The following is a 21,427-nucleotide window of genomic DNA, read 5'->3' as shown; positions in this document are numbered from 1 at the left end:
TAAAGTATTTACTTTTTTTAATATTAGTTACGTACTTGTTAATTATTTTTTTGTATATTTTTTAATATCACCGAATTCGGAGTATATTTGTAAATTAATTTAATTTAAGTTAAAACTTGAATTATAAATAAAAAAAGTACTAAGTGAATACTACTGCTGTAGTGTATGTAAACAGTGTGCGCTGAAATATATATTGCTAAATAGATATTGATTGGTAATTATTGTTATTATCTGAGTGGTTAGAATTATTTAATGTTTCTGAACTGGGATTTTTGAATGTCAGACATATGGAGTACTATTTTTTAAAGCGTGATTTCTATTGGAGGGCAAGTCATTTCATTTGAGAAAACATACAGGAACTTCAAAAGCTTTTTTGACTTTTCATATTTATCACTCATTTTTAAAGTAGAAAATGAAAAATGGAGAAAGATAATGAGATACTAGTAATAAATTGAGAGATATTAAAGCAAGTGAAAAAAAATATATAGAATTTTTTTTTACTAAAAAGTAAAATGAGTTACTACAATAGAATATACTAAAATAACAAAATGACTCATACTACCATAAGAACTGATGGAGTATTATATAATGTGCTACAAATCTTTGTGCTATCAAAAAATAAATAATGTGGTATATATTTTGTTAAGAAAATTCAGTTACAGTGAGTAATTTTACAACTATATTTGAAGAACATTTAATTCTGAGTGCTGTCTGGTAAGATTGTGGAAGAATTCACTGCATAAATTAGTTATATTCAATGATGAACCAAAACAAAACAAAAAACAATAGCTGCACATTAAATTTAGTAACAGTATTTTATGGTATATTTCTCACGTTTTTATTTGTATTATAAAATGGAGTAGTAATTAATTTGATACTATGAAAATTAAATTATTTTGAAATAATAATATACTACTATAATTTAAAATAAATTTAACCATGTAAAAAAACAAAATTGAAACATGATAGTAATATAAAATATACAGTACCTCGATCATTTATATTCAATCAGAATAAGGAGTACCATTTTGCTATTTATGTCCCTGTCAACAAAAATAATTCCATTTTCCTATTCTCTGTGACCAACCAGGAATAATTCATTCGTTGATTAAGTTATTAAGTCTAAAACTAACTCGGTTTATATAGTTACATATAGTATTTTTTTAATTGAAATACATAATTTTTGGTGGTTGGGACCCACAAAATATGCATAAATTGTTTTACCATTTTTAAATTCGTGGAAAATATTTAAAATAAAAAAAAACTTTAAAACAACAGTAGCAAAAATTTATTTCGCTTCCGAATCAGACATGGTCATTGAAAGCGACAGACATGTGCGAGAGAACTCTCCCATCACCATTTACTTGTCTCTATCTTTCTTTCTTTTTTACTAATTAATTATTACTCTTATCTGAAGTTTAATGGAGTACTACTATTTCATTATTTATACGTCAACAAACTATACTCTCAGATTATCAATCTGCAATTTAAATAAATCAACAAAACGAATCTTTGATGGAGTAAAGGAAAATCAGATAAGAGAAAATTATTAGAGTAGGATCCAACTATTTGTTCTCATGTTCTTCCTTACTCTATGTTGTCGTATCGGTTTATGTGGTACATTCGTAACAAGGTTATATTCAAAGAGTGCAAATTAACATAAAAAATGGAAAAGAACATTCTATTATGATGATTAGGCACTTGACGAGTTTAGTGAAATCAGATAGTGGATTGAAGCAGTGTATCATTATAAAGTGAGACTTTCTGAAATGTTAGTTTTCGATATGTATTCTTTTTGTCTGCTTGGCTTGGGAAGTGATAATTTACGACACTCAACTAGCATCTTGGCTCAAACTTTTAAAATGGCTCGTAGTATTGTTTATCATTAAAAAAAACTATTTTTTCTTATATGTACATATATAATTACTAGGCACTATTTAGATGTAAAATTGGAAAAAGAAAAGGAGAATTACTCATGTGCATTGGATTTGGTGGGTGATATTAATACATAAATTGGTGGAGAGGACAAGATTGTGCGGTAGGAAGAGCTTGGCTTCAACGCCACAAACAAGAGCTATTATTCCCAGTCGTTTGCTAGTAGACTAAATAAAGTGTGTAATTTGTTTAAATCAAAAACACATTTTATTAGATTTATTCGGTGAGAACATGGTTAGAAGGATTTGCACGACTCTTAACAAGGAAGTAAACGAGCTAGTGGTTGAGGTTGAGTATGGAGTAAATCAACGTATTGAATATGGAGCCACTAGTTTATAAGAGTGTCCACGGTGGCGCAACCGCAGCGGCGCCCGACAGTCAATTTTTTTTAATTTTTTCTTTTGATTAATTTTAATTATTTTCTATAAATACACCCGATTCTCATATTTTTATTGCAATCTAATTAAAATATACCAACAATTGATTAAATAATATGATTTGCGGCTGTGACGTGGCTGTCATTAGGCTGAATAAGTTTTTATGGCCGTGGAAGTGTTTTTGTGGCTGTGGCATGGCTATGGCGTGGCTGTTCCGCACCACTGTGGACATTCTAAGCCAATTTGATTCTTTCGTTACTATGATTAGGGCTCGCTCTATTGTCTTTAGATAGTTGTTTTTTATTATAAGTTGTATCAAAAGTAGTAAAATTTCTGGACCCCTAAATCTTAATGTGGATACACGTCATATCAAATTGGGTTAATTTTGTATTTATCAGTTTAACTATATTAGTGATTGTGCTCGACTTATCTAAAAGAGTGATTTATAGTTGTCATTTGTGAGCATTTTTCATGTGTATAATTAGTACTTACTATGTAGTATACTCTAGTATTATTAGTGTACTATTTATTTTTTAATACGGAGTATTTCTTTATCCAAATATTGTATGGATTTACATTATTATTGAGCTATCTGAGTTTGCATTTTATAGAGCTCGAGCGCTAATCTCAATAATTATGATGTGTTAGAATAAAAATAGCATCTTGGATTCATGCTCATAAATGATTAGTGACATATATTTCTTTTTTCGATGTAAAATAAAGGCTCGTATCACAAGAGACGAGCATGAATCCGCGATACAACAAACACACACAAAACACAATACCTTGTATTATAATGTTACGACAAGACCAATAACAAACGACGACTAGACCTATAGTATACAACAAAAAACAAGTTCAAAATACACAAAAATATAAACACAACTAAATAAAGAGGGAGAGGGCAACATAAAGAAAGTAGTTCTTGGATCAATACACAGAGGGGTGAGGCTCGTTGGGACTCAAACACCCAATAAGAAGGCTGAGACGCACACTCGTGCATCCACATAACAATGACCACTATGTCATCAAGATCTTCGATTCCGACCACCTCCTAAGGGCATCCACAATGGGGCGCTCTATAGTTCGCCCTATAAGGTGCCCTATGCTCCGCCACATCAGCATTTCAACCTCCTACCCTTCCACCTACAGTAGGATGCCCTATGGGCCACCCTACAAAAAATTGGAAAAAAAAACTTCATTTCATTAAAATTCAAACATTACACTACGAAATAAAAAAACTACAAATTCTCAACGGCGATTACAGTCCCAAACTTCTTCAATCATGTCGTTCATGAGCTGAGCATGGTCTTGTTGGTTGCGCATTGAGGCATGTCTAGATAGAACCTCATTGAAGCCCATCGGTAATCCTCGAACGTGGGGCGGGGCCGCCGTGCTGGAGCTAGATCCACCTTCATCATCGCCCCAATCGGTGACTCTTCCACCTTCATGTTCGACTATCATGTTATGCAAGATGATACACGCATACATGACATCAGCGAATAAAACTCTCTTCTCGCCCATTGGGCAGTTGATCGTCTTCGAAAAAACAGGCCACCTCGGGTATATGTCATCGGCCAAGTAGTACCCCATATGATATTGGCGTCCGTAGGCAGTAAAGTCGATGGCCGGGCCGTTTCCATTGCATTGCTCGGTGAAGAGGTTGGATGAGTTGAGGACGTTGATGTCGTTGTTCGACCCCGCTACACCGAAGTAAACATGCCAGATCCAGAGCCGATGGTCAGCGACGGCTTCGAGGATCATCGTCGGGTGGCTGCCCTTGTATCCATTGGTAAATTGGCCACTTCACGCCGTTGGGAAATTCTTCCACTCCCAGTGCATACAATCGATGCTCCCTAGCATTCCAGGAAAGCTGTGCGCCGTCTCGTGCATCTTCATCAGGGCCTGACAATCCTCAGCAGTCGACTTTCGCAAATACGTGTTGCTATAAGCCTCCACAACTCCCCTACAAAAATTCTTCAGGCACTCGCGGCCAGTTATCTCCCCGACGTGAAGGTACTCGTCGAACATGTCCACCGTGGTGCCGTAGGCCAACTGCCGGAGCGCAACCGTGCACTTCTGAATGGCGTAAGTCCGGGTCTACTGATGACATCTTCCTGATACTTGAAGTATTCATCACGTGCCTCCAACGTTTGGACAATGTTGAGAAAAAGATCTCGCCGCATTATAAAACGACGGTGAAAAACCGTCGGACCCCACCGTGGTTGCTCGTCAAAATAGACTGTGAACAGACGTTGGTGAGCTACGTCGTGCTCGCGGCGGATAAACATCCGACTTCGAATCGGGCGTGGGATCTGCACCTCCTGGGCCTGCTCTGCCGCTTCGCGCTCCATTTCAGCCAAGCATTCCACCGCAACCTCATGAACGCAATCGAATAAGGCCCGAGTAATGCCCTCCGAGGTACTCCAGTCGTTGTCGGGTTTCATTTTTTTAGTGAGAAAGATTGGGAGTGAAATATTGGTGTGTGGGGAAAGTGAGAGATGGGAGAGAATTATTGGTGTGAGAAATGGAAGATAAATGGGGGGTTTAAATAGATAAAAATTTTGAAAAAAAATGAAAACGCGTTGCATCGTCCGCGTGACCCGCAGTGGGGCGGACGATGCGTGTTCCGACGCCATCATCCGCGGACGATGCATCTGGCATCGTCTCCATGGCTACAGTAACAGACGATAGCCCGCCGGGTGGACTATCGTCCGCCCCACTGTAGATGCTCTAATATCCCCAAATTGTCTATTGTTCTTATATGTATAAATCACGAATATAAACAAATGAACAAAAACAATTGTTTACCTATTTTGATAGGATGTGTATCAATGTCTGGGCTGATGTCAAATATATATTTCACTATAATTTTCGGACACAATTTACAATGAGATAACAACTATGTATAGACATCATAGCAAACTCTAATCCTAGCAACAATATGAATTGTGTTGTGCCCAAATACGTTTGACATGAGACATCATAGCAAACTCTAATCCTAGCAACAATATGAATCGTGTTGTGCCCAAATACGTTTGACATGAGGGTCCCACCATGATCGCAGATTGATTCACTTTCCTTGCCACCCTACTCAACAACGTCGTAAGTGCTAAACTGACTATACTTCACTCAACCCTAGTTAAATGCTTGACTCTACTATGTCGTGTATTTAGGTCCAAAACCATTTACAAATCTAAACATAGGAAATAAATGTCCATAAATATGTAGAGGCATATTGTCTAGGCTTGAACATATGTGGTCCTTTTTTTGCTAGGAGGAAAACCAATTGACAAACAGGAATTATATATTCAACCTTTTCGGACAGAAAAAACCAAATACAAGAATAATAATTAGTCGATATATGTTTTGGATCATGGGATCACCAAATCAAATTGCAATTGATAGTCCTATAATTGAAAGAGAAATTGACACTGCATGTTCCTATAAAATCTATCCACATCGGCATGAGATTAAATTGAATGAATTTATTTTTTTAGGAAATGGAATACTTAATTTAAAAAATAAATAAAGCCTAAATGTCCATACCTTCCCATGTGAGTTTCATGTAAGTATAACAAAAATCATGGTATTGGTATGGGATAAGCCAAAATGTTGTGTAAGAAATTGACCATGTTAGTCCTATATATATTTTTATATGCTAGTCTACATATGTGTTGTAACATATTTGATGGGATTGTTTATTTATCAGTATAATGTAATCTATTAAAATATGTAGCTTCTATTTTTACATTTTTTTTGTTTTTTATAGTTGTTGTTAGTTAGTGCAGTTGAGCCATAAGATATAACAAGGTAAATGACTAAAGTCCAATTTTGGTTCCTTACATTTGTCCTGAAATTCTTTTTGGTCTCTTACATTAAGTTTGTGACTTTTTAGTCCCTTACATATTAGTTTGGTACCTTTTGGTCCCAAACAAGATTACGAACTTAATGTATGGGACACAAAAAAGAATTTTATGAAAAATATAGGGGGACCAAAATTGGACTCTAGTCCTAGATTATAATTAAGTTATTAAATTGATCAAACATTTTGACTATTAATTTATTTTGGACCAAAACAATATGTTTGGGACCAAAAGATACAAAAACAATATGTTCGGGACCAAAAGGTCACAAACTTAATGTAAGGGACCAAAAAGAATTTTAGGGCAAATGTAAGGGACCAAAATTGGACTTTAGTTTAATGTAAATAGATTAACTTATTATAGCTAGACACCACCATTGTAAATAGAAGTGAACAATCTATTTTAGATTGGATTTTTGCCTAATCTAAACCTTTTAAAAAATTCGAATATGAAGAGAATATAAATTTCATCCGAAATATCCTAAAATCTAAAAAATTTATAACTAAATCCAAACCAAAACGACAAATCCAAATTATTGTAAAAAACATGAAAATTTGACATAATTATTTAATTATTATTTAAATAAACATATTTATAGATATTGAATATAATTCCATTTGTTATTTTAGATTACAAAAACGAAGAAGTTTAAGAAAAAATATGATCAATCCAACAAAAATCTGAACAATCAAGTTTAACACTACTATTTTAATTCGTTTCGGTTAAGTTCGATTATTCTTATTTCGAATATTTTGCTCTCCTATAATTGTAAACGTGTATGATTGATATCACGTTTTGATCTATTTGTCTTGTGACTTTGCAAATGTGGACTCTCGCTCACTATGTAAGTAGTTTGAGACTTTTTTTTTGTTTTAAAAAAGTGATATCTATCTATCACCTGAATACTGCTTCGTTTAAATATTATGTGATGTGATGATAAAAAAGAATCATTTTAGAGACATGGAGTATAATTTTATCTTGTCAATTTATTGAACTATAACTACAGTGACAGGAAAATTGATTAATTTCCCTATAATTGAAGTGCTAAACTTTAAGAATATTGGATTGCATTTTCACATGACTAAATTAAAAGACCAGATTCAAGGGATGTGTTCAAAACTGCATTAACAACTATTGCTTTCTCTCTTAATAAAATAAAAGGAAATTAATTAGGGCTATATGTCTATATTTATGAATGTTGTTAGATGCATAAATGTGCTGTTTAGATCACATTATAGCCTACCTAGATTCAGTCGATCTCTCACTAGATGATGTTTAACAAAATGTCAAAAATATGATCATTAGTGCTTTTTTGCTAAATATTTATAAATGACAATCAAAGTAAATCTTTTTATTTTAATTATTTCATTCGCCTCCAAGCAAAGATAGGTAAATAAATAAACAGAAGAAAATAGTGACAAAATGTTTGGTATTCAAGATTCCCTAGCTAGGTCTACTGTTTTTACAAGAATAAGTTGTTGAGACAACATATATAAATATAAGGGTTTTTGTCAGTTTTTGAGTGCTGAGATTAGATTTTTAATTATTTGGAGATATTATTCTTGACTTAGGGGAGCATAATATCTGATTATATCAGGATATGCTGCTCATCATTGGCTATATATCATGTTAATTGAATAATTTCCTAACATATTGTAACTATATATATGTATTAATTAGCACTAATTGTAGCTAGTTAGGCTAGACATGTGATCGATTATAATATAAGTATAATTAATTAATTAATTAAATAATTAAGCTTATGAAATTAGGATTACGAGGGATTCTGTCATGTGCTTTACATATTCGCCCTCAATAAATGTGACATTACTATTAGATCATGTGAATTTATATCTAAAGCTTTGGTCATTATGATTTTTGGTTAGAAATATTACAAGATATATACATTACTATCATAATTTTTTTTGAATAACTAGCACAATGATCAAGTTAGTGTAGAGTGTAGACTAACTTGGAAAGATAACTCACACTTAGGTAAAAACTATACCATAGAGCTCTCACATTTTACAAAGACTTTGATGAGTTCATTTGGTTCTACTATTTGGACTAGACCTCATCGACTATTATAATTACGATTACGATTATATGGAAACTTAATATAAGCAAATACGATTGTATTAGTGGGATCCTTAACAAGACAAGTATTAAGTCACATTATCATATTATTAAGATCCAACATAATTACAAGTATATTAGTATTAAATATATATTTGGATTCGGATCATGACTCGTCTCACTTTGCTATTGCCTAGGCACAAATTTTTTGCAACTCCCAAATTTTATCTTTATTGAAATGATCAAATCATAGCGTAACATTAGACTCAAATTTTATGACTTGGGCCTTTGGCTAAAATATTTATAATTCAAATGGCCCACACATAATGAAATGAATATTTGAGTTTTAGTTAATTTTTAAAATGGCCCTTTCAGCCCATTTGTCCAATACATTATAGTACATCTTTATTTTTTTAAAGTATTTCGTGTCTAAATTCAGAATAAATTTTACGTAGGTGTGCATTTGCATTTTGTTCACATTAGAGCATCAGCAATGGAGGCGTCAAAATCGCGACGCCGATTTTTCGCCGACGCCGGTTCTGACGCCGAACCATTGCGACCGGCGTCGGCGAAATCGGCGTCAATTTCGGTGTACCCATGCCGATTCGTGTGGTGACGCCGGTTCTAACGGCGATCCTCACGGCGCCATTGTAGGCCCCGGATCGGCGTCAGACCGGCGTCAGAATTAAATTTTTTTTTTTGAAAACACTATATATACGCGCCTTGGACGTCATTTTCATTCGCACCACTTGTTTTAACGAGTAATCTCTCTATCTTTCTTTCTGTACAAGATCAATTTAAGAAATGAGTAATGCCGGTGGTAGTTGTGGTGGTAGTGATGGGGATGCTGATGAGTACGAGCGTATGCTGAACGAAGAGCTAGATGCCTATACGAGTCGTGAGGTTGATCGATGCCAACGCGTTTGTGGCATGTCGACTGCATTGCTGATATAATGTAGCCTGTATTATCATGCACAACATGATTGTTGAAGATGAAGGTGTACAACTGACTGATTGGGCCAATGACGATGATGAATCTGGTCCAAGCCACGGCGTCGCCGCCTCCAACGTATGAGGTGGGGTACCTCACGATGAAGAAGCCCTTCTCCAAGCACATGCCGACATGCGTCAGACGGAGGCTCATATTCGACTCCAAAATGATTTAATTGAAGAGTTGTGGGCGCGGAGGATTGGAAGGCATTAGTTTTTATTTAAATTTATGTAATTTTTTAAAATGTATTTTTTTAAAATTATTGTACTTTTTGAAATTTTAATAGTATTATTCAATTTTCCTGTATTTATCTAGTAAATTAAATTCCGTATGTTGTTACAATTGTAAATTAAATTTATATAATTGTTATTAGTGATGTGGATAGGCTATGTGAGGGCTATTTGATGTTCAGTTGCATGTCCAGATGATGTGGCATGAGAATTTTAGTGCTGGATGATGTGGCAGTGGGAAGACTATATGAGGGCTATGGGAGGTCCTAGACCATTGTGGATGCTCTTATCGGTAACTATAACACTATTCAATTTGAATATGTGGTACACGCTAAATGAAAAAAAAAATAGATGTGAAAAGCTATTTATATGTTTGTATTCTCGAAGAATGTTTGGAAAATAAAATGTTTGTTTTTTGAGAGGAGGAAATGATGCTATGTGTTCGATGCACCTACACAAATATTTTGATTTTCTCTATTTTTCACTATGTTATCTTTTTATGTTATCATTTCAAATTATATGGTATCTATGTTATTTTATGTCATGTCAACCTTTATGTTATGCTCTTTCTCAAAATCTCTAGGAACTCCATAAGCCCGAAAATGACATTTCTTGTTCCATTTTTTTAATGTAGAACCACATTCCAAAGTTTAAAATAGACTGATTTGTTTTCAATTGCAGCAAGCATTAAAACTTTAGTTAGTTTTATTTTAACAAATTTCGAGATCTTAAACATTATATCTCCCACATTTTACGTAAAGTTGATTTAATTTGACATTAATATTTTCATTACATCATTTCGTAATAGAAGGCACCAGACAATCGAGAACTCGCCAAAGCGGAGAGAACCGCACACGACTTAACTGCAGACAACGCGCCAAAATTCCCAACCGTCAAACCGAACCACTCATGCATACTCTCCACCGCCACCACCAGCTCCGCCGCTGATCCGTCGCCCGCAGCTGCTATGACCCTAGCGTCTGGCCAGTCTGTATTCCTCCTCCCACCGTCATCTATCCACCGACATGGTACACCGCCATACCAGCATCCCCGCGCATGGAAGCGCCGCCGTCTCAAGCCACCCACCGTCCGCTGCGAGTTCAATTCCGCGCCGCCGCCTCTCGATAACCTCGTCCAAGGCTTTCTCTCGCAGCTCCTCTCTGTCGGTTCGCTTGATTTGCTCGCCCCCGCAGTCGGCTTCGCCTCCGGCGTCGCTCTGTTCCTCTCTTCTAAAACCCCTAAATTGCTTCCTAACCCTAAATCAGCCACGAATTCGAGCTCTGATATTGGGGAATGGATCCTGTTCACAAGTCCGACGCCGTTTAATCGGTTCGTGACGTTGCGGTGTCCGTCTATTGATTTCCCCGAGAATGAATTGATGGAAAATGTCAGCGAGAAGCTTGTGAAAGAGGATAGGCATTATGTGAAATTGAACAGCGGGAGAATAATTCATCCGGCTGAGAGTAGTGGTGGAAGCGAGGATGAGAAATTGGTGTATCAGAGGCTCTGTATTGGCACGGAGGATGGGGGAGTCCTCTCGTTGGATTGGCCGGCTAATTTGGACTTGGAGGAGGAGCGGGGGTTCGATACCACGGTGTTGATTGTTCCGGGGACGGCGGAGGGGAGCAGTGAGAGAAAAATTAGGGCTTTCGTGTGCGATTGCTTGAGGAGAGGTGTATTTCCACTGGTCATGAATCCAAGGGGATGTGCGACCTCGCCATTGACAACTCCACGGTTAGCATCTCCGAGTATAATTTCAACTTGTTGATGTTATATTCCTCCATTATATGCTTTTCCATTTCGATTTGTGTACATTGAACAGAAATTCGAAATGCATGATCTTGATAGTCCAAGACAAAGTTTCATCAAACTTCAGTGTAGTAGGGTGCATATTAAGGCTGAATTGGAATCTCTTAGGGCGCATATAAAGGCTGAATTTTACCAAGATTATGTTTAGGAGCTTGATTCGAACCTGAGTTGTGCCTGTGGCAGCTTGATTCTCATGCAATAAACTGTTCATGCCATTTTAATTTGTGATTTGTTTCTTCTCAATTGTAGTACTTGATGAGTTTGTGTGGAGGTTTAAAGCCCTGTCTTGGCTTGTCTATGGACAATAATGAACTTGGTGGACTGGTTAAAATGAAACTTAGAAGGAAGGCTTCTCTGACATACTTGTTTAGGACCTAATGTTTCTTGGTGAAGTCCTACCACTAGGATATTTCTCGCACAGATAACTGTTCGCAGAGAAATTCTTGAGGTAAAAACCGGAGAATCTAATTAGATCTTGTGAATCACTGTAAAGTATACACGACTCAGTCTGCACTAACTGTGCAATCAATATATACTGCGATTAGGTATTGCAAAAAAATCTGCAGATCCTCTAGTGCTTGATTTATCTGAGCTGTGAATCAGTTCTGTCGACGTAAATAATGTACTTTTGCAGATAAGAAATAGATAATGCCTTTGTTGTTTAACAAAGCATGTACTACTTTTTTTAAGGATGTTTTTGGGTGAAACAAATATAAAAATGTTAATCATTTAGTTTCCTGAATATAATTTCGTTTCTGTGGCAAAACAAGTTGATAGTGTGATGCTATAACTGCTTCATCTATCTAGGTTATTTACTGCTGCTGATAGTGATGATATCTCCAAAGCTGTTCAGTACCTAATTAAGAGAAGGCCGTGGACAACATTAATGGCAGTTGGCTGGGGGTATGGTGCAAACATGCTAACGAAGTACTTGGCAGAATTTGGGGAGCGAACACCTCTAACGGCTGCAATATGTATAGACAATCCTTTTGACTTAGAGGAAGCCACAAGGTCCACAGTTTACCATCCAGATTATGATCAGAGGCAAACAGATGGCTTGATTGAGATACTTCGATGTAACAAGGTTGTTTTCATCTCTAGGCATTGCCTCAGACGCTTGTCTAGTATGCTTTCTTAGGATCATGCTTATTTTGGTGGATAGTGTTCATGCCAAAAAAGGGATTTTATATGAGTCAAATATAAAATTCAAGAATGTAAAATAATTTTTGAACTTGAAACTATTCTGTAAGAATTTTTACAATTTCATCATCTGTTCCAATGTTGCTTATGATTTTTTTTCCTACTGTCATCTAACTATGTACTCCGTACTCAGGAATTATTTCAAGGCCGAAGTAAAGGATTTGATGTTGAAAAAGCACTGTCGGCCTCATCAGTTCGCGATTTTGAGAGAGCAATTTCTATGGTTTCTTATGGATACGATACCATTGAAGACTTCTATGCAAAATCAAGCACACGAGATGTAATCGACAAAGTGAAAGTCCCTGTTCTATTTATACAGGTTTTATTTCCTTACTGTACTACTACCTTTTTATGCTGCTAATAACTTTCTCTCTGAGTTTGCCTGATTGGTAATTGGTTGTTATATATTTATGGCACTCTGATTATTGGCTGTTATATTTTATTGGTGCACAGACTTTTATTTATTTATTTCAGATATTGGAATCACATCTTATCCCGTATTCTGATTAAAAATGAGTGCTCTTATATTTCTTCAGAACTTTGGTACATCTAGATTTGTGTATGCTTATAAGTAGTCAGACTTTTACCGTACTTGTATTTATAGCATTGCATACAAACAAATTACACTTGGATTTAACTATTGTGCTTGTGATTGATTCACAGAATGATGACATAAAAGCTCCATACTTCTCTATCCCACGGAGTTTGATTGCAAAGAATCCCTATACAAGCCTTCTTCTGTGTTCTTACAAGCCATCTAGCAAAATTATGAATGACAGATCAACCTTCTCTTGGTGCCAGCACCTTGCTTTAGAGGTAAATATGTTTTGAGCAATTTTGTGTCCTAGTTATTACAATAATATTTTGATATGCACTGACTTTATGGAGAAAATGCTCACCCTCAGTGGCTCTCAGCTGTGGAGATTGGACTTCTGAAAGGTCGACATCCACTTCTGAAAGATGTTGATGTCACTATAAATCCATCAAAGGGTTTAGCACTAGTGGAAGGAAGAGCTTCACCTAGAAGGGAAGGAGTTAGTGGGGCCTTGAATCTTACTGATGGAAGTTCTACAAATCCTCAGTTGGGGATGTTTCAGGTTAATGGTATAGCCACAGGAACTCAATTAGAATCTAACAAAGATACAGGACATCTGCATATCAAAGGATTGCAACTAGAGAACAACAATGCGGGGGAACGACCTGATGCTGCTGTTGACCCAACCATAGAGGACGTAATAACTCCTTCTGAGGTAGAAAGAGGACAAGTACTACAGACTGCAGAAGTGATCATGAACATGCTTGACATTACTATGCCTGATACTCTGACAGATGAACAGAAGAAAAAGGTAATGTCCTGCATCATTTAAGCTTAGTACAGTTTGGGTAGGGCATGTTTACCTATGTTGTAGAGGCAAGAAGGGAGAGATATATCTATCAATTATAGGGAACATTGTAGTTTGCTTGGTCTTTGTCACTAATAAATACTCATTTTTCCTTGTATTGAAACATAAAAAAACAAAAAAAATAAAAAACAAAAAATAAAAAAACAAATTATGTAGAGTTCATTGTGGTCTTAATAACCAGAGAAAAAGAAACCTTATATGATCTTTTTGTTTTGAAATGTTTAAAAGCTAGAGGATATTTTTAACTATATGCAGGTTTTCACTGCTGTGGGTAAAGGAGAAACCGTAATGAAAGCTTTGCAAGATGCTGTTCCTGATGATGTTAGAGGAAAGCTCACAACTGCTGTTTCTGGTATCCTGCAGAGTCAAGGATCTGATTTGAATTTTGATAAACTATTGAAGCTAGGACATAATAGTAAGGAAGCGCCAAAATATGACTCGAAGGTGCTGGACAAAGATGCAGTAGAGAAAGCAATTCATGGTGAAGATGTTCAGGCCTTGGACCAAAAGAAGAGGACTAATGACGTTCAAGACAGTTCCTCTAGTGTTGATCATAGCCCTGACATGTCGTCTAGGGATATGAAATCAGAGAAACAGACACCAAAGATTATAGAGAAAGCGAGTGACCCCATTCCTGATCTTGGTAATGGGTCCCATAATGAGATGGGAAAATCTAATGAGTCTGGTGATAATACTGTCGAAATTTCTGATAAGGAAATTGTGGCAGAAGTAAATCCAAAACAAGATTCATCCAGCATGTTTGATGGCCCTGATGTAGCGGAGGGTACTGTTGACCTAAAAAAAGTGGAAGAAGGCTCTGGTATAGGTAATACAGACCCAACAAACAAAAAAATTGAGCAAGAAAGTGATATTTCAAATGATCAAAAAGCTGAACCCAACACAGAGGAAAAATCTACTGGTCCACCCCCCACTTCTGAGGCACCTGCTATGGAAAATAAAGCAGAAAATAATCAGGGGAAGGAAGAAAAAGATCCAATATCTGCTTTAAGCCAAAATATGGGTGATTCATCAACCTTCAGTGTCTCTCAGGCATTTGATGCATTAACAGGATTTGATGATTCAACCCAAGTTGCCGTTAATAATGTATTCAATGTAATTGAGGGCATGATTGATCAGTTGGAGGAGAAAAAGGGTGACATGGTAGATGAAGTGAAGAACAAAAAAAGTGTAAGTGAAGGTAATGGAGTGGTGGATGTGAAGGAATTTAGTAAAGGCTCCGTGTCCAAGAATCATCTTCCGCAGGATGACCCCAGATCTTCAGGGACAACAAATGCCAATGAAAGCCCAGAGTCTGGTAATCCAGATGGTACTACTTTGCAAGATAAAGAGCACTCTTGGGACATAAATGCAGGACAGAATCATGCACAGGGTTCATACAACTATAATAGCACTGACATAACCAATACAGGGAGCCAGGTTAAGACCGGACGCGAAATCTGCTTTCTGCCTGCATCAGGAGAAGTTCCAGCTGAGAATGTTGTGACAGATTTGAGTAGGAGTTCAGAAACAATTCCTACACATATAGGTGGATTTCCATATGCTGATCCACTTTACAAAGAGTACCTCAAGACGTATCTTTCTTTGAAGATGAAAAACGCAAATCCTCAGGGTGTGAATAAACCACCGGCATTATATTTAGACTACATTGCTGAAGAAGGAAAATGGAAGATTTCAGAGCAGACTGAAAATGATACTGATTATGGAGAAGACAAGACTGAAATCCACCCAAGGTCTAAGAATAGTGAAAATACTATTGAACCATCTTACATGATATTAGATTCTGATAAATCTGAGGACCCAAATGAAGAACTTGAGAAGGGTACTATCGGGAACAATGCTGAATTTGATGAGGGAAAATTTGATGGTTCCACACCTCTCATCAAAAGTCTCATATTAAAATGTTTAGAGGTTGAAGTTGGACGTAGAGTCAGTGCTTTTGATCTGGAAGATTTGGAACTCAAACTTGCTGAAGAAATGGAGTATGTTGCCAATGCTGTATCCGTGGAAGCTGGAAAAGGGATGCATCATATGGAAAAAAGCAACGGTAACCTTCAGGGGAAACATGGCATCCTTGACGGAGAGAACGTAGTAAAAGCTATTTCATCTGCTGTTGAGGACACGGAATATCTGAGAACAGTATTGCCTATTGGTGTTATCTTGGGGTCAAGTTTAGCTGCATTGAGAAAGTTCTTTGATGTGGCAGCAATGAATGGTGATGATGAACAGATTCTGACCCTTGATCAGGTTGATAAACCAACAGAGAGGCTTCTTCTAGTTGGTGAAAAGGAGAGTAGGAAAAGGTCGTTAAAGGAAAGACAAAGTAAAGATAATTTCACCAGTTATATTGATGAAGAAACTTCTGATGATGATACTGATCATGGAAATTCTGAAGCTATAATGGGTGCTGTTACAGCTGCTCTGGGGGCATCTGCATTACTTGCTAATCAACATGTAAGCTAACTTTCTTTAACTACTCAGCATCTGAACAATGCTTGTATGTTCATTATAATTTCTTGTTTTGAGTCCAGTTATGGGCTTCTTTGATCATCTAAGGCTTTGCAAGACATCATTTTCTTCTACCTCCCTCCTGGCGTAGTAACTGCCTTTCAACTAGGGGAGGCTAGTTGAACACTTAGTCTGTTTGGCAACATAATAATTTCTTCTATAGAGCTTAATTTATAGTAATATTAGATTATGCCTGGACTTCATTGATGACAATCGATCAACACATGCCGGAGCTTTGTCGTGAACTTCCCTCAAATTGTTATAGTCCTAATAAATAAAATTTATAAAAAGGAAAATCTGACGCTTTGCATTTAATCGATGACTGCCGTATACCACTTCAATTGGATCTAACTTGCTGCAACTGTTATCTATATTTGTTGGACTAGTAATCACCTTCTTTGCATTTGTCCATATGTTGAGAAAATCCGGAATGGTGCTGCTTTTCTGTATTTAACGTGCCAATATTATCACTGATACTGCTGGACTGTGCGTTTCGCTACCTGTATATAAGTTGTATAAGTTGTGCATGTGTAAGTGCATCTAGTGAATGCTTGCAGTGTTACCCTTTTGAGCTGCCTGAATTTTACAATGTGCTTTGGAGTACTAAAATTGTCGACCTTTGAAGGAACCCTTGAATGAGGAAGAACAGAGCAAAGGATCTTTCGAGCCAGACGAAATGGACAAGAAAACCGAGACCAATATTGTGGCAAGCCTTGCCGAGAAAGCAATGTCTGTTGCTAGTCCTGTGGTGCCTATGAAGGAAGATGGTGGAGTTGATCATGAAAGGTTTGGTTTGTTTACTTCACCTCACATTAATGCTTGTTCTTTGAGTTGTTTTCTTTGTGGTCAAAATGTTGATTGTTGAACTGTTATTGGATCTGTCAAATAGGATTGTATCGATGCTTGCTGAACTGGGACAGAAGGGAGGTATAAGGCTTATTGGCAAAGTTGCTTTACTTTGGGGTGGAATACGTGGGGCTATGAGTTTAGTTGACAAACTCATCTCATTTCTGCGCCTTTCAGAGCGTCCATTGTTTCAAAGGTAAACTTTATTAATACTTTTTGGATAGTATGGTGTCTTCATAATTTAGGGATTCCTACATTTGATTTTGTTATTAAACCTGTGCAATGCACAGAAAGGAATGTCATTAAAGCACACCCTGTGTATATCTGTGTGATAGTACTTTACTATAAGTCCATCAAATTAATTAGTTTGCTATGAAAAATAAAGCATGCTTCTGCATACTTGTAACATGTATGCACCTCAATTTATTTTTCCTAATAGAAGTATTTGACATATCCTGCTCTTATAAATACAGGATCCTTGGCTTTGTCTTTATGGTGCTGCTTCTGTGGTCACCTGTTGTTCTTCCTCTGCTTCCAACACTCGTGCAAAATTGGGCAACAAGGAATCCCTTTAAAATTGCTGAGTTTGCTTGTATTGCTGGCCTCTACATCTCCACCATGAGCATGATTATGCTGTGGGGCAAAAGAATCCGCAAGTATGATGACCCTCTTATGCAATATGGGTTTGATTTGGCTTCACTGCCAAAGGTATGGATTCAACATCATGAAACCTCCCTATATAACTCTTGAGTTTATTAACGTTTAATGTATTGATTATCCAGTTTAACATATGTGATGATGGTGATGCCTGCAGTTGCAGGATTGTCTGAAGGGTCTGGCTGGAGGAGTCGTCCTTGTTACACTGATACATACTGTCAATGCATTACTTGGAAGTGCACATCTACATTGGCCAACCACTCTGTCTTTACCATCTTCAGATCCTGTTGCGTCAATGAAAGCATATGGACGGATGCTTCTGCTGATTGTTAGAGGAACTGCAGCAGCAACTCTCATTGCATCTGTGGAGGAATTGCTCTTCCTCTCATGGTTGCCCCAAGAAATTGCTGCTGACTCTGGATTTTACCGTGGAGTATTTATCTCAGGACTTTTGTTTGCTTTATCCCAAAGGTAGACATCTTTATGGTTCACACTACTATTACTAACAACTAAACCTAACCAAGATAAACATTTATGGTGGCAACTTCATTATATGTATTTGTGACTCTATTCCTCTTGCACTTCTAAACTTGATTCTTGCTAGTATTTCTGAAGTTGCTTAAATGATCCTCAGGTCATTATTGGAAATCCCCGGGCTATGGTTGTTATCCATAAGTCTCTCAGGAGCCCGGCAAAGAAATCAAGGAAGTCTCTCAATACCAATTGGGCTCCGTGCAGGGATAATGGCTTCTAATTTCATCTTAAGAACTGGAGGCTTCCTGTCTTATCAACCCACTTATCCTCTATGGGTCGCTGGCGTCCGCCCTTTTAAACCATTTAGTGGAGTCGTTGGGCTTGCCTTCTCTTTGGTTTTGGTAGCTATTTTGTATCCTAAACAGCCTATTCATGAGCAAAGAGGAAACAGAGTCATCAGAGAGTAAGTTCTCTCTATTTCCTGAGAAAATAAAGCTGAGTACTGCTCGAGATCAGTTCAGACTATACTACTCCTTGCGCCCTCACGACCCTCGGAAAATCGTTCGATCTGTAGTTGCGATATTAGCTGTTGTATGTTCAACCAATTTTGAGATGAAAAGGGTATGCTAAATGTTGTACCCATGATATATACCTTGTACTAATTTGTAACATTCTGCTAGTTTATATACACACCCTTCTGTAGTTTGGAAGGATAGAAATATTTGTACTACTTTTTTTTGGAAAGAATCATGATGTAACAGAGCCACGATGAATGTAATCACATCAAAAATTGTAGTATTATTTACACTTCAAGAAGCATAATTCTCCACATTGCCACTGCAAAAAGCAGGATTTGATCCATTTTTAATCAAAGATTGGTATCACAGTTGACTCTAACCAGTCATCTTCTCCATGTAAGAACTCTCCAACTGCAAACCGCTTCGCCATCTCCGCGGTGCAGTTGTTCCGGTATCCACCCCACGAGATCCGCCGCCTCATAGATGCACCGGGTCCATAGTTCCTGCACTCGACGTACTCCACAGTATCCGCATCGCTATACAGAGGCCACTCCAGCCACCCTCGAGGGTGTATCAGGTCTCCGAGGTAGCTGTTTGCAACGAACACCCTCGAGTACTTCCTCCACGGCCTCCCTAGGTACGTCGCGAAACGCTTCCTCTCCGTCGAGTTGAACTCGGCCGCGGCCTCAATCGTGCACTTTTGCAGGCTGATCCCGGTGTTCTGGTTCGGATCCTCCCTCCCTTGGGCCGTGATGGTGTTCCTCTGCCCCAGCAGCGGCCTCCGCACCAGTATCCTACACTTGCTGAACACTGCCGCCGCGTTCCCAAAGATGAAGTCGATCGTCCCCTGAATCGTGCACTCGTGGTAGAGCTGGCGCAGCGAGTGCGCGTAGAGCGTGTCCTGGTGAGAGGCGATGTTGCAGCGGTAGAACGCTGCGTTGGAGGTCACGCGTAACGCCACGGCTTGGTGCTTCTCCGCTGCTGCTGTGTTCTGTATGGTGATGTCTCTGGCTATGAACTTGTCTCCCACCACAGCTGAGAAAGGAAAGAAAAGAAAAGAAAAGAAAAGAAAAGAAAAGAAAAGAAAAGAAAAGAAAAGAAATGAAGTAAGTCTGATTTTCAATTTTCAATACATACTAATTGAATTAAACATGAAAAAAACCTACTGAGAGTAGCTGATTCAAAAGTGGAGAATCCATCTGCTAAACTTCTTGAAGCAGTGATGATGGTTGAGTTCATCCCTTCACCAACCAACATGATGTTGATCTTCTCTCTTGGGATCACCACATTCTCTCTATAAACCCCTTTATTGATCTTGATCACATAGGTCTTCACACTCATGTTTGGAGCAGCTGCAACAGCTTCCCCAATCAGCCTAAACCTCCCTCTCCCACCACAATCCACCACCACATTAGCCCTCAATCTCCTCTTCTTCCTATTCCTCCTCCTCCTAGCCAATCCAGCCACCTCTCCGGTGACCATCTTCACATTCTTGACACTTTCTTGGCCCTCCACGTGCTTGATCAGCGCCAACACATTGCTGATCATCTGAGAGACCGGCGTCAGCAGGTTCTCGAGATAGCGGCCGTTTTCGACCTCCTCGAGATCCAAGAATCCATTGATGCAGGTGTTCTCGTTGGTCATGGCCGCGCTGAGGAGCGTCCTGATGTTTCGATGCGGGGGCCGGGAGGTGGGGAGCTCGGCCAGGGCGGACTCGAGCTCGTAGATGGTCTGGTCGAGGAGCTCGGCGCAGTCGCGGGCTGGCGGGGAGGGGTGTTGTTGGGAGGAGAAGTGGTCTGCAGCGGCGGCGCGGGCGGAGACGGCGCGGGTGAGGGTGAGGTGGAGGGAGAGGGGGAGGAGGTGGTCGGAGGAGTTGGGGAAGGGAGAGAGGGAGGAGAGGCAGAGGGAGGGGTAGAGGGTGTGGGAGCAGGCGGAGGAGAGGGGGCGGTTGGTGGGGTGGAGGTGGGAGAAGTGGAGGAAGATGGAGAGGACCAAGGCGGCGATGGTGAGGGAGAGGAGGAATGTGATGATTCTCTTGGTGCGTGTTTTGGTGAAGCCGGGGATGGTGATGGTGATGCTGATTCTGGTGCGTTTGAAATCCATGGGGATTGGATTTGTTGAGGACGGAGGCGGTTGCTTGGACTGAAATGGAGCTGCTTCTGCTTCATCAATGGCGGATCATATCAAGATTCAAGGTAGTTAGCGCGCGGGAGTTATTTGTTAATTGACGAAAAAGGGCCTGCGCGTTTAATAAAAGGAAATACCCCAACTCTAATTAAAAATTGGAGACTTTCAACAATTTTTTCTTTTTCTTTTCTTTTTCTTTTTTTTAATCAATCTTGCATTATAACATTTGTCATTTGTTATAAATATCATCTTTAAAGAGAAAGCTAGTATTATAAATCGAATTGCCCCCTCTCAGTTTTAGTTTAAATATGAAAATAATCTTTATTCATTACTCATCATCTAACATCTTTATTATGTACTCTATATTTCCATATAGCTTGCAATTTGAGTTA

General features: G+C 38.2%; 2 protein-coding genes across 2 annotated transcripts; one reads left to right on the top strand and one right to left on the bottom strand.

The window, feature by feature from the left end:
* Positions 1 to 10,205: 10,205 nt before the first annotated feature.
* LOC121799976 lies at positions 10,206 to 19,206 on the top strand. Its single transcript, XM_042199515.1, has 11 exons — positions 10,206 to 11,209; positions 12,092 to 12,368; positions 12,618 to 12,803; positions 13,148 to 13,300; positions 13,390 to 13,830; positions 14,143 to 16,359; positions 17,039 to 17,199; positions 17,303 to 17,455; positions 17,733 to 17,967; positions 18,074 to 18,387; positions 18,551 to 19,206. Exons 1-11 carry the CDS (start codon positions 10,443 to 10,445, stop codon positions 18,855 to 18,857), a joined length of 5,211 nt encoding a protein of 1,736 aa, XP_042055449.1. The 5' UTR covers positions 10,206 to 10,442; the 3' UTR covers positions 18,858 to 19,206.
* Positions 19,166 to 21,011, bottom strand: LOC121801128 (pectinesterase-like). The gene is made up of 2 exons (XM_042200581.1): positions 20,075 to 21,011; positions 19,166 to 19,943 (listed from the first exon to the last, which is right to left on the bottom strand). The coding sequence occupies exons 1-2, from the start codon at positions 21,009 to 21,011 to the stop codon at positions 19,255 to 19,257; spliced, it is 1,626 nt and encodes a 541-aa protein (XP_042056515.1). The 3' UTR covers positions 19,166 to 19,254.
* Positions 21,012 to 21,427: the final 416 nt, after the last annotated feature.

This window comes from Salvia splendens, chromosome 4 (assembly GCF_004379255.2).
Source record: "Salvia splendens isolate huo1 chromosome 4, SspV2, whole genome shotgun sequence".
Taxonomy (NCBI): Eukaryota; Viridiplantae; Streptophyta; class Magnoliopsida; order Lamiales; family Lamiaceae; genus Salvia; species Salvia splendens.
The sequence above is the reverse complement of the archived record's forward strand: the minus strand, read 5'-3'. Positions and strand labels throughout refer to the sequence as shown.